Source organism: Elephas maximus, chromosome 23, assembly GCF_024166365.1.
Source record: "Elephas maximus indicus isolate mEleMax1 chromosome 23, mEleMax1 primary haplotype, whole genome shotgun sequence".
In the NCBI taxonomy this organism is placed as follows: domain Eukaryota; kingdom Metazoa; phylum Chordata; class Mammalia; order Proboscidea; family Elephantidae; genus Elephas; species Elephas maximus.
In genome coordinates, this window is record NC_064841.1 from 51,750,063 (window position 1) to 51,762,606 (window position 12,544).

At 37.7% G+C, this 12,544-nt stretch overlaps 1 protein-coding gene across 2 annotated transcripts in view; it reads right to left on the reverse strand.

Moving 5' to 3' along the window:
• Window positions 1–12,544, reverse strand: part of SKA3 (spindle and kinetochore associated complex subunit 3) — a 46,677-nt gene that overhangs the window by 14,395 nt on the left and 19,738 nt on the right. The window contains exons 6-9 of one of the 2 annotated variants that reach the window (XM_049867441.1): window positions 12,268–12,353; window positions 10,071–10,274; window positions 8,648–8,778; window positions 8,224–8,344 (exon numbers count right to left, since the gene is read on the reverse strand). In XM_049867441.1, the coding sequence (XP_049723398.1) occupies window positions 8,650–8,778; window positions 10,071–10,274; window positions 12,268–12,353 (419 nt within the window). In that variant the 3' untranslated portion in view covers window positions 8,224–8,344; window positions 8,648–8,649. Of the gene's footprint in view, window positions 1–8,223; window positions 8,345–8,647; window positions 8,779–10,070; window positions 10,275–12,267; window positions 12,354–12,544 lie in introns of those variants that run through there. The other variant, XM_049867442.1, reaches the window with a different exon arrangement.

A 12,544-nucleotide genomic window follows, 5' to 3' on the forward strand; every position in this document is an offset into this window, starting at 1 on the left:
AAAAGTGTGGAGCAGAACTCAATTTCACATAAAAAGACCAGACTTAATGATCTGACAGAGACCAGAGGAACCCCTGAAGCCACGGCCCCAGGATGCTCTCTTAATCCAGAGCTAAAATAATTCCTGAAGCTCTTAAGACATAACTGTTCAGACAAAGATTAGACTGGATTATAAAATATAAAATAATACTCGTGAAGAGCATACTTCTTAGTTCAAGCAGATACAGGAGACCAAGTGGGTGGCTCCTGTCTGGAAGCAGGGTGAGAAGGCAGGAAGGGACAGGAGCTGGTTGGATGGACACAGGAAACCTGGGGTGGAAAGGGTGAGTATGCTGCCACATTATAGGGATTTGCAACTACTGTCACATAACAATACATGTATAAATTTTTGTATGAGAAATTAATTTGAGCTGTAAACTTTCACCTAAAGCACAATTTAAAGAAAAACAGTTCAAAAGTGAACCTAGGTAGTCACCATAGAGAATTCACTGAAATAGTCTGTTTCCAGAAATAGTGTTTTCTTAGTTCCTTTTACCCTCAATTCACTGCAGTCTGGCTTCCACCACATTGTTTCACTGAATTTGCTTCTGTAGTGAAGTTACCCCTGAAATTATAATCTTCTGCCAAGGTAGTCATCCAGAGTATGTGGACCTGTTTTATTCAGTTTTTATCAAGCCCAAAACATCACCTTTTTAAAAGGGACATGGTTTCCAATTTTATCATGGTAAGAACAGCCAAATGAGGTTTGCCTGTTCTAATTTGTATTTGATTCCTTAGATAGAGGTTGTTTTGCCAGTAGCTGTAATGTCCTGGAGTCTGCAATGGTGCAAGTTTGAAGGATCTATGTTTATTGTGTAAGCAAGGATTAATCATGACTAGGCAGCTATTCTACGAAGACGAAGTCATGGGTATTTTTTCCCGTAAGAAATTCCTACCAGCCTGGAGCAAAGGAGAATGAAGAACAGCAAAGATACAAGGTAATTATGAGCTCAAGAGACAGAAAGGGCCACATAAACCAGAGACTACATCAGCCTGAGACCAGAAGAACTAGATAGTGCCCAGCTACAACCGATGACTGCCTTGACAGGGAACACAACAGAGAACCCCTGAGAGAGCAGGAGAGCAGTGGGATGCAGACCCCAAATTCTTGTAAAAAGACCAGACTTACTGGTCTGACTGAGACTGGAAGTACCCTGGTGGTCATGGTCCTCAGACCTTCTGTTAGCCCAGGACAGGAACCATTCCTAAATCCAACTCTTCACACAGGGATTGGACTGGACAATGGGATAGAAAATGATACTGGTGAAGAATGAGCTTCTTGGATCAAGTAGACACATGAGACTATGTTGGCATCTCCTGTCTGGAGGGGAGATGAGAGGGCAGAGGGGGCCAGAAGCTGGCAGAATGGACACCAAAATAGAGAGTGGAGAGAAGGAGTGTCCTGTCTCATTAGGGGGAGAGCAATTAGGAGTATATAGCAAGGTGTATATAAATGTTTGTATGAGAGACTGACTTGATTTGTAAACTTTCACTTAAAGCACAATTAAAAAAAAATTCCTAGAAGGGAATAACTTAAAACCTAAAAAGCAATTTTAACACTAGTTTATTAAAAAAGTAATTTTAGTAAGCAAAAATCATTAGTCTGGAATTGCTTGCGGAAATTAATACAGTGGTGCTTAAAGGAGTGCCTGGTGAAGTGTTCAATAAATGTATTCACTATTTAAAAAGAAAGAAGAAAAAAGGGACTTCATTTCTAGTCTTCTAGACTAGAAACAGCCTTGAGCTGTTTTCTCTCCTCTGCTAGCAAGCCAGCCCAGTCGCAACTTACAAGAAAATTTCATAGACAGGATTTGATGCAATTAAAGCAATTAAACTAACAAAGGTGTGCCTCTGAAGGGATTTTTAAAATCTGTATTAATTCTGGAAATCCTGGTGGTGTAGTGGTTAAGTGCTATGGCTGCTAACCAAAGGGTTGGCAGTTTGAATCCACCAGGTGTTCCTTGGAAACTCTATGGGGCAGTTCTGCTCTGTCCTGTAGGGTCGCTATGAGTCGGAATCGGCTCGATGGCACTGGGTTTGGTTTTCTTTGGTTTTGGTATTAATTCTAAAGATAGTAATTGTTGGAAATTAGGAGTGTAAATGATCCACTCCCATCACATTTTAGCACTTTGCCAGGGATAAAATAACAAATGCCTCTCTTTTGTGCCAGGTACTATCCTGGGCCTGGGAATACAAAGATAAATCTGACGGATACAGGTCTTCTTCAGAAAGTCTGTGGTAAAACCTGTGTGAAATTGTTCACTACAGATCAGTAAGTAAACACAAGCCCATGCATATCTTGCTTACTGGTTAATCCCCTCTGGGTACAGCATGACCAAAGGCATGAAAGTAGAAATGATAAAACTCAAACAATCATGGAACACTTACTGTGTACTAATTTTGGATGGAGTTCAGGATAAAGTATAAATGTCAGAGGATAACGAGGCTAATTTAGGTGAGAATTGGGGTAGAGGGGAGGGAATGCATCACAGAGATGTTAGAGACCAACAAGAGGGGTTGGCAATCGACAAGATTTGGGGTGAGAAATGGGACATGGAAGAGGAAAGAGTCAATCATTAAAGCCTGAATTTCCTCATCCCAAAATCGGGATTGATAGGACCTGCCTCTTATGAGTTAAATGTAAAACCTTTAGAGCCATTAGATCTGGATAATTGTTTAATGTTACCATTAATTCAAAAGATATTTTAAGTCGCTAGATACCAGCATGATGAACGAAGCAAGCAAACTGAGTCCGTGCTATCATTGAGCTTCTGGTCAGTGGGGGAGACTAACATTAAATACATGTACTGGTAAATTTTAATTACAAATTCTACCAAGTGCTAAAAAGAAAGAAAATAGGGAGCTGAGAAAGAAGTAAGAGGGAGGGCTTCTCTTTGACTAGGAGGATGGGGAAGTATTTGATAAAATGACATTTCATCTGAGACCTGAAGTTAATCAGCCAGGACTCTTTCACATGATTCAAAATTTTCAAAAACAATTCAGTGATTAAGAAGTTTCAAATAATGAGAAAACTCCAGCTAGCTTAAACCTAGTAGTTTTTGTTTGTTTGTTTTGGTGAAAATATACACAGGGAAATGTACACCAATTCAGCAGTATCTCCATGTACAATTCAGTGACACTAAATTCTTCAAGTTGTGCAACCATTCTTACTATCCTTTCCCAAATTATCCCACCACCATTAACATACACCTACTGTCCCCAAAGCTTCTCATCTAACCTTTCAAGTTGTTCCGCATAGATAATTCTTTAAAAGAGCACAATGCTCAAGCCAGACATTCTTTACTAATTAAGCTAAACTATTGCTTGGTTTAAAGATGACTTCAGGGGATAGTTTCAATTTAAGGTTTGAAGATTATCTCAAGGCAACAGAATCAGGGAGTGGGAGGGAGGTTCACCCAACCTCAATGGCTCCAGAAAGTCTGGAGCCCATGAGAATTTGAAATTTTGTTTCACATTCTCCCCCTTTTTGATCAGGGTTCTTCTATAGAATCTTTGATCAAAACATTCAGTAATGGTAGCTGGGCACCATCCAGTTCTTCTGGTCTCATGGCAAAGAAGACAGTTGTTCATGGAGGCAATTAGACATACATTCTAGTACCACTTCCAATTTCTCCCCCTTCTGCTGCTGCTTCCAGGTGAATAGAGACCAGTTGTACCTTTGATAGCCATTAACACGCTTTGAAGACCTGAGACACTATGCAACAAACTTGGAGGTGGAACAGAAACACTAAAAACAGTATTAGGCCAATTGACTGGGCTGACCCATGAAACCATGACCCTGAATCTCCAAACCAAGAAAGCAAATCCTACAAAGTGTTTGATTATACATTAGCATCAGCAAGGAGTTTTCATTTAAGTGAAAAGTCGAGGAATAGAACTAGCTGGCTTTAAGCCCAGCTGAATATTTGGGCTCAAACAGTTATCATACCTTGACCCTTTTTCTTTCTTGCTCAGGTTACTGTGTTGGTTCCATTCTCAGGCAGACTCTTCATGATGGGAAAATGGCGGGCAGCCAGTATCTCCAGGTATATATCTTTGCATCTCCAGAAGAGAAATATGCTTCTCATTCCCATAGTTCCCCAAAGTCCCAGAATCATACTCCTTGTTTGGGTCGCATGCCCATCACTGATTCGTGTGACCAGAGGACTGTGATTCACTTGGTTAGGCCTGGAGCTGAGGATATGCTCTTCAAGGAAAATTGAAATTTTGTTTCTTATGAAAGGGTAGTAAACTGTGGGGCAGAAAAAAAAGGTTGTCTACTGCATAAGGATGAGAGGGAGAGTTAGCTAAGCAGACTCCCATTGCCGTCGAGTCGACTCTGATTCATAGCAACCCTAGATGACAGAGTAGAACTGCCATGTAGAGTTTCAAAGGCTGTAATCTTTATGGAGGAAACACTGGTGGCGTAGTGGTTAAGTGCTATGGCTGCTAACCAAAGGGTTGGCAGTTCGAATCCGCCAGGCGCTCCTTGGAAACTCTATGGGGCAGTTCTACTCTGTCCTATAGGGTCGCTACGAGTAGGAATTGACTCGACAGTGCTGGGTTTTTTTTTTAATCTTTATGGAAGCAAGCCGCCACATCTTTCTACCATGGAGTGGCTGGAGGGTTTGTACCTTGAACCTTTTTGTTAGTAGCTAAGAGCTTAACCACTGTGCCAACAGGGCTCCTGAAGCAAAGTTTGGTTGGGAAAAAGTGTTCTAGGCAGAGAGGAGAGAGCAGTGTGTGTGAAGCTATGAGGCCAGGATGAACTGAAGGATGGCCTGTGTGGCTAGGACACAGGTTGCAAGAGGGAAACAGGCATGAGACTTGGAGAAGTTGGGGGTCAAATGACGTAGGCCCAGTGAAGGGTCTTAGATTTCATTTTAAGAGCAAAGGCAAGATATTGAAGGGTTTTAAGCAAAGGAAAGACATGCTTGAAAGATCACAACATTTGAAGCTTAAGAAGTGAGAAGCATCAAAGTTCTAGTAATGGAAACTAGGATCACAGTAGGAAAGCAGTAAGAGGCAGGGAAAGAAATTTTTTAAATCTTGTTCAGAATTTATTTTTTTAACCAGCAGGATTTCTTTTTCACATAAAATCTTTCCCTGAGCCCCAATATGTAATACAATTGAGAGAGGGACAGCTCTGGTTAAAGGTGGGGAGGAGACTTTTTAAAAAATTTTATTTTGCTTTAGGTGAACGTTTATGGCACAAATTAGTTTCTCCTTAAAAAATTTATATACAAATTGTTTTCCAACATTGGTTGCAATCCCTGCAACGTGTCAGCACTCTCCCCCTTTCCCTTGACACCCTGGGTTCCCTGTGTCCATTTATCCAGTTTTTCTGTCCCTTTCTGCCTTCTCATCTTTGCTTTAGGGCAGGTATTGCCCATTTGGTCTCACACATGATTGAACTAAGAAGCATGTTCCTCACACGTGTTGTTTATTTTATAGGCCTGTCAAATCTTTGGCTTGAAAGGTAGACTCAGGAGACGTTTCAATTTTGAATTAGTAGGGTGTCCAGAAGCCACAGTCTCAGGGGTTCCTCCAGTCTCTATCAGATCAGGAAGTCTAGTCTTTTTTGTGTGAATTTGAATTTTGTTCTACATTTTTGTCCTGTTCTGTCCATGACCCTCTATTGTGATCACTGTCAGAGTGGTCGGTGGTGATAGCTGGGCACTATCTAGTTCTTCTGGGCTCAGGCTGGTGGAGGCTGTTGTTCATGTGGTCCGTTAGTCCTGTGCACTAGTCTTTTCCTCATGTCTTTGGTTTTCTTTATTCTTCTTTGCTCTGGATGGGATGGGACCAATAGGTGTATATGAGATGGCCGCTCACAAGCTTTTAAGACCCCAGATGCTACTCAACAAAGTGGGATGTAGAACATTTTCTTTATGAACTATGTTATGCCAGTTGACCTAGCTGTCCCACAGGAAAGATAAATTTTTGACAAATTGAATTTGAGAGCCATTATGAAGCAAGTGGAGCTATCTATCAGGTAGTCACAAATGCTTAATACAACATTCTTTACTTCCCATCTTAAGTCCCTCTGTAGCTGCTGTGCCATTTCTCTGCTCTCTTCTTTAGCAGAACTCATCAAGACAGCTGCTAAACCTTGTCTTTATTGCTTCACCTCTATTCTCTCTTCAGTGCAGTCATGACTGCTGTCCCCAGTACTCCACCAAAATTAATCTTGTTGGTGTTGTTAATAATATCTTGCCAAATCAAGTGGTTAATTCTCAGTTCTCTTTTTACTTGAATTCTCAGCAACATTTGACAAAGTTGGTCACTTTCCTTGCAATATTTTATTCCTACTTCACTGGCCTTTCATCCTCCTTTAGATTACTCTGCCTCTTTCCAGCCTCTAAAGTTTGGAGAACTCCGGGATTTAGTCCTTGGTACTCTTTGAAAACACTCACTCTCAAGCAATCTTATCCAGTTCTATGGATTTAAATGCACGTATTTTATGGTAAATAGTAAAAAAGAGATGGATATAAATGTGGGAGTCATCAGTATTTGTAAGACTGACCTTGAAAAATAAAGCCAAATTTTTTTAAAAATAATTTTTTACCTTATATTTAACAAAAATTAAATTATAACTACCTACACACTAATTCCTAGAGCAAAGAATAAATCAAGGGCTTAATTTTCAAGTATGACACATTTTCTGACATTTTAATACACAATATGACAGGCCTTCACATTTGACTTTTTCAAAGCACAATCATAAAAGAGGGTCATCTTTACTGCATCAGAGTCCTCAAAGCCTGTTGCAGCCTTTGAAGCACCTTGTCATGGCATTTGTCAATTGTTTCTCCTCAGATTTTTACCTGGTCTCCACCTTAAGCCAGGTTGGTCTTTATTTTCCCACTATGTGTAATTTAAAAAGTTTACCAACAAGCATTTTCATGAATTTAATGAAGGTAAAATTACTTTCTCAATTACAGACAGTATCCAACTTACGATGGAATTCTGTTCCTAAAATTCCGTTGTAAGTTGGTTCTGACGTAAGTCGAATGCCTCATTTTTTTTTTTTAAGTTTTCATTATTATTGCCTTTTATTATCAGTATCTTTGTAAATTCTATCTTTCTTTATCTTTAGGGGTTGGCATGAGAATAACATCAGCAAATTATATACTGCAACATTGTATGTAATACATATTACTAACAATAAGATGTAACAAAATAAAACAGAAAAATGGATGGCTATTTAAGTGTGGCTCATCATAACTCAAATATGTTGTAAGACAGGGACTGCCGGTATACTTAAATCTGAAGGATTTAGGCGTGATCTGAAGGGCAATTTGAAGCTATCAGGGAACTTTAAAGGTATATAGTCTCCCATCTCCTCTGGCCAGGTGATTGTCCAGGGAAGGGCACCTAGTTCAAGTTGAGTGAATGAGAATCCTTCCCTGAGATTTCAGAATTTGGGACCAGAGAGAGACAGGCGCAGTCTCTGTTGGCTGGTCAAACTAGAGAGGTAAACCTGGGTGATGCCAGCAGCCACGTGGTGGAGGGAGCTGATTTGAGAGGATGAAATTAACACACAGAAGAATGCTGGGAGGAAAAAAGAAGAAAACCACATATCCTGCTAGCACATGAGTCCCTAATTCCAACGGTCTGAGACCTACCACAGTGTGGTTTTATCTAGGACTGTAAAGTCTTCACTTCCCCTAAATTAGTTTAAGCTATGTTTCTGTCACTTGCAGACAAGAATCTTAAATAAAAGAGCCAAAAAAAAAAAAAAAAAACCATTGCTATCGAGTCAATTCTAACTCATAACGACCCTATAAGACAGGGTAGAACTGCCCCACCGGGTTTCCAAGGAGCACCTGGTAGATTTGAACTGCTGACCTTTTGGTTAGCAGCTGTAGCACTTAACCACTACGCCACGAGGGTTTCCCCAATAAAAGAGCACTGCTGAAATAAAAGGGGTACAAGATGTTTGGAGAAGATCATGTTTTGCTTTATTTGAGTAGCAAACAGTAACATTCATTTTTTAAAAATTATTTGATCTGCTTTCTGATTTAAACCATTCGGTTACATTAAGCAAGGTAAATCTGAAATCACGAAACAGTAATTATCTTTCAAAGCTGAATGACTAGAGTACATTTTAACAAGAATGAGGTTAAACCAAATCAAAACTTAATAAAAAGCATGTTATAACATCAAATGTTCATGTTCTTCTTTAAAATGGGTCGGTTTTAACAAGGGGAGAAGAGGTAGGGGAATGAATAACAAAATTAAGTCCATCTCTGCTTTCATTTCATTTTACTCAGTTTCTATAATGGATGAATCCACTAGAATTTCTGCAAACAGATACAAATAATATCAATTCGGTGTAACTAAAACCCATCAACAAAGCAGATGACACACTGCTGAAGCTATATATTTTTACACTTCTAAAATAGTTGGAAATAGATACTGAATGATATCAAACTGATAATTTGGAAGTCTGAGATACAAGGATCACACATCCTATATCAAAAGTTAGCATAGGCTATAAAGCTACCCAATTCATTAAAAACAAAACTTTTTTTTACTATCATTAAAATATTAATTTTTAAATGTCCTCAACACACATACTGTCTTTAGAATGGTAACATACTCACTTTCACCAGTTTTCTTTGTTGCAAACATCATGAATGTTTTGTCCTTTGTGTTTAGTAAGAAAGACTTTCCTGGGTGGCACTGCTTTAACTGCTACTGGAGTAGCTAGGTTTGAATTGTATTTTGACAAAATCTAAAACAAAAAGCAGATTCCTTTTCACCAAGTTATACAAACAACATAACAACATAAAGTCAGAAGGCGTTATAAAAATTTCAAGAAAAATCCTGGGAAAAACGTCTATGGAAAAACTGAAGATTCAAATTATTTAAAACACTAAATTTTTAGCAGTACCTACAAGACATTCAATGGCAATAAATAAAAGATGGATTCAAATTTAACTTGAACGTGGAGACTTGATTTCTAAAGCTTTCTAAGATGAACTCTAACTAAGGTTAATGGAAACAAGTAACAATGCATTCCTGAAAAAAAAATGAAGTCTATACAAAGATGTTTTGGAAAATACATATAGAAAGTATCAGCTCTGAAGACTATAAAAGGAGAATCTGAAATATCAGCAATATTGTTTTCATACACAAAGAAGTGATACTTGAAATGAGAGGAGCGTCAACTGAAGAGAAGTGGAAACAATACAACTCTAAAGACAGAAGAGGCTCCTTCTTCACCCAGTCTACTATAACTCCCAGGAAAGCAGAAAGTGCAGGGAAAAAAGGATAACAAACATTTAGACAATATCATAGGATGAGTCAGTTCTAACAGCATTTGGGTATTTTCCCATGTAGGTTTATCCTTCTCATGGCTGTTCCTAAGTTAGGAGGATTTCCAGAATGTTTCTTAGGAACTCCACTTGCCTGAGTAATATTTCTAAATGCCATAACTTCATCAAAGGGGAGCTCAAGGAATCAGACTGGTTATTTAGCAGAGTGAGCAATTATTCTAAATCCATAGTACACTAGTGGTAAGTGATGTTGTACTAAAGAGCCATAGGTTCTAATAACATAAATCAGTGTTTCTCAAACTGAGGTCTCCAAGAAGTCTCAAGTTCAAGAATTGCTGATTAAGTTATTCATGATACTCCGTTTGGGAGAACTGTAAGGTCAATGACATTTCTGCCTTTTCTAGCAATACCTCCAATAGAACAATTGCCAACATGGTGACCATAACTGAACACTTATTAGAAACTATTTTAAGAACAGAGTTCAGAACATGAAGTTAAATATAAAGATAAAATATTCCGTGGGGCAAAGTAGGACTAAAAATATGATAAAATAACTAGCTTGTGCTTATCTGAGAAGAACCTTAGCCAGGTCGTCTTAGAAAGGCCTACCAGAGCTCAGAATTTAGATTTTCTTGATACCCAAATCAGCACATTAATCAGATGATAAATAAGACAGCTTATATGCAGTTTCAGTTATTTTATATAAATCTCTAATTTTTAAAAGAATGTATCAGAAAAAGAAAATCACCTGGAAAATATCTTCTGGAATTGTAGTTACTTCTGGAGGTGTAGGTGTTCTGAGCAGATTCTCATAAGAAGAAATCTTAGGAGAAGAGGGATCTGCAAGATTGTCATAGCATTCCCTTGAATTTAAAACTAATGAAGTACAATCTTTCCTTTCCAAATCATTTGGTGAACTCTTTGTTTTTGGTAATGGATAATCTGTGGGTACCTATTAAATAAAAATAAATCATTATATTAAGGTAGTATAAAATAATGTAGTAAATAAAAATATACCTTTAATTGTTAGTTCTGTTGGGGTCTCTAAGTAGGTCCAAAAATGCCACCCCTCTTCCCTGAGTTTTAAACAAAATTGAGAAAACAGTGAAATGGCATATGGAGACCAAAATACCAATTAATTACTAATAAAGGCTGAGTTAGAGCTTAACATGAGAACTAAATGGACTTGTAAACTGAACCCAATATTTAAATAGATTCACCCACCCAGTCTCAGGTGACTAAACTGGGCCAAATAAGAGTCATATAGCATGGATGAATGAAAGTCTCACCACATGCCTTCAGCAGGCAGACTCACTCTTACAAGGAAGGTGCACTTAGCATGCAGTTTTTTCACACTAAATTTACCAATAAATAAGTCACTCTATCTCCCTAGAGTCAGAGTTAATAAGGGAGAGAGGCTAGGATATCACATCAGTAGAGTGCCTGGACATGAAAGGGAACATAAGGAATGGATTAAGTGTAAATGGCAGGTATCAGCAGGCAGATAACCTGATACTTCAACTGATAATACAACACCATAGCTGTTTTATGGAGCCCTGGTGGCGCAATGGTGAAGAGTTACAGCTGCTAACGAAAAGGTCGGCAGTTCAAATCCACCAGCTGCTCCCTGGAAACCCTACGGGCAGTTTTACTCTATCCTATTTTTATATATAGGTCACTATAAGTCAGAAACAACTTGACAGCAATGATTTTTTTTTTCTTCGTATAGCTGTGTTGTATGATATAGTAAATTTTTTAAATCTTAATTTAATATTAAATTTAAATAGCCATATAGGCTATTTAAATTTAATATTAAATTAAGATTTAAAAAATTTAAAAAATTCAGTTTCTCAGATGCTCTAGCCACACTTCAAGTACTCAATAGCTACATGTGGCTAGTAGCAACAATGGACAGCACAGATTATAGAAAATTTCCACCACTGTATAAAGTTTTATTGGACAACCCTGGTCTACAGCTGTATTAAGTGTTCATACTGACTTTGAAAAGAGGTAAGGTTCTGACTATAGTAAATTTGTTCACTGGCAAGATTTTGGGGAAAAAAGCATAAAAAACACCCATTAAGTCTATCACCCAGAGACAACCACATTTTACTGTGTTTCTACCTATTCTTTTTCCTTAAAATGTGTATTGTGTATAACCATGCATACATACACACATACACACATATATACATACACACATACACTTACTCAAATAAACATAAAATTGTGTTGATATTATAAAGTTTTATATACTGTTTTTTAAAAAACAAAACATATGAACAGTTTTCTACAGCATCAAATATCTTTTGAAAACATTCTTCTTACATATTTTCATCTGGTTTTCAGAACAAACGATAGTTATATAATATGCTAGATCTTACAAATATACCTTAATGTATTTCACTACTCCTATCATTTGACTTTCAGATTATTTCCAATGTTTTGCTCTTATTAAGTAATGATGTTAAAAAAAAAAAAAAAAACTTCATTGTACATAAACCTTTGTCCCAATTTACCTTAGAATTTCTGAGACATGGTTGTTGTTATGTGCCATCAGGTAGATTTTGACTCATAGCAACACTACAGGACAGAGTAGAACTGCCCCATAGGGTTTCCTAGGCTGTAATCTCTACGGGAGCACATCATCAGGTCTCTTCCCCTATGGAGCACCTGGTGGGTTCAAATCACTGACCTTTCAGTTAGCAGCCAAACTCTTAACCATTCCACCAGCAGGCCTCTTTCAAGACATAGTTAAAGGATAGGAAAAAAGTTTTAAAGCCTTTGCTATATTCTGCTAAATTACCCTCCAGAAATGTAAATACATTCTGATAAGCTGCATTAGTTTGTTTTTTTTGAACAGACTGTTTCAGAGTCTGAAAGCAGTAGTGTTTCTGAGTCATTTAGAAGAAAGATTGGCGTTTTCAGTTTTATGGAAATTTTACCAAAGCCATACTGTTCTTTGTAGAAGGAATTTTCAAACCAGGGGTGCAGAATGTAGGTGCCGAGGGTGAATTTGTATAGTCAGCATCTAGAAGACATATGAAATGGCATGAAAATAAAGTTGGAACAAAGATTTGTTATATAAGCTTTGTCAATATAATTTGTGTATTTTATATTTAATGACTTAAAAGAATAACTATAGTGTGTGCTTAACTAGACAGGAAAAAACAAAACTATAATTATTCACATATATAAGTATTATTAGCACTAACATTAGCA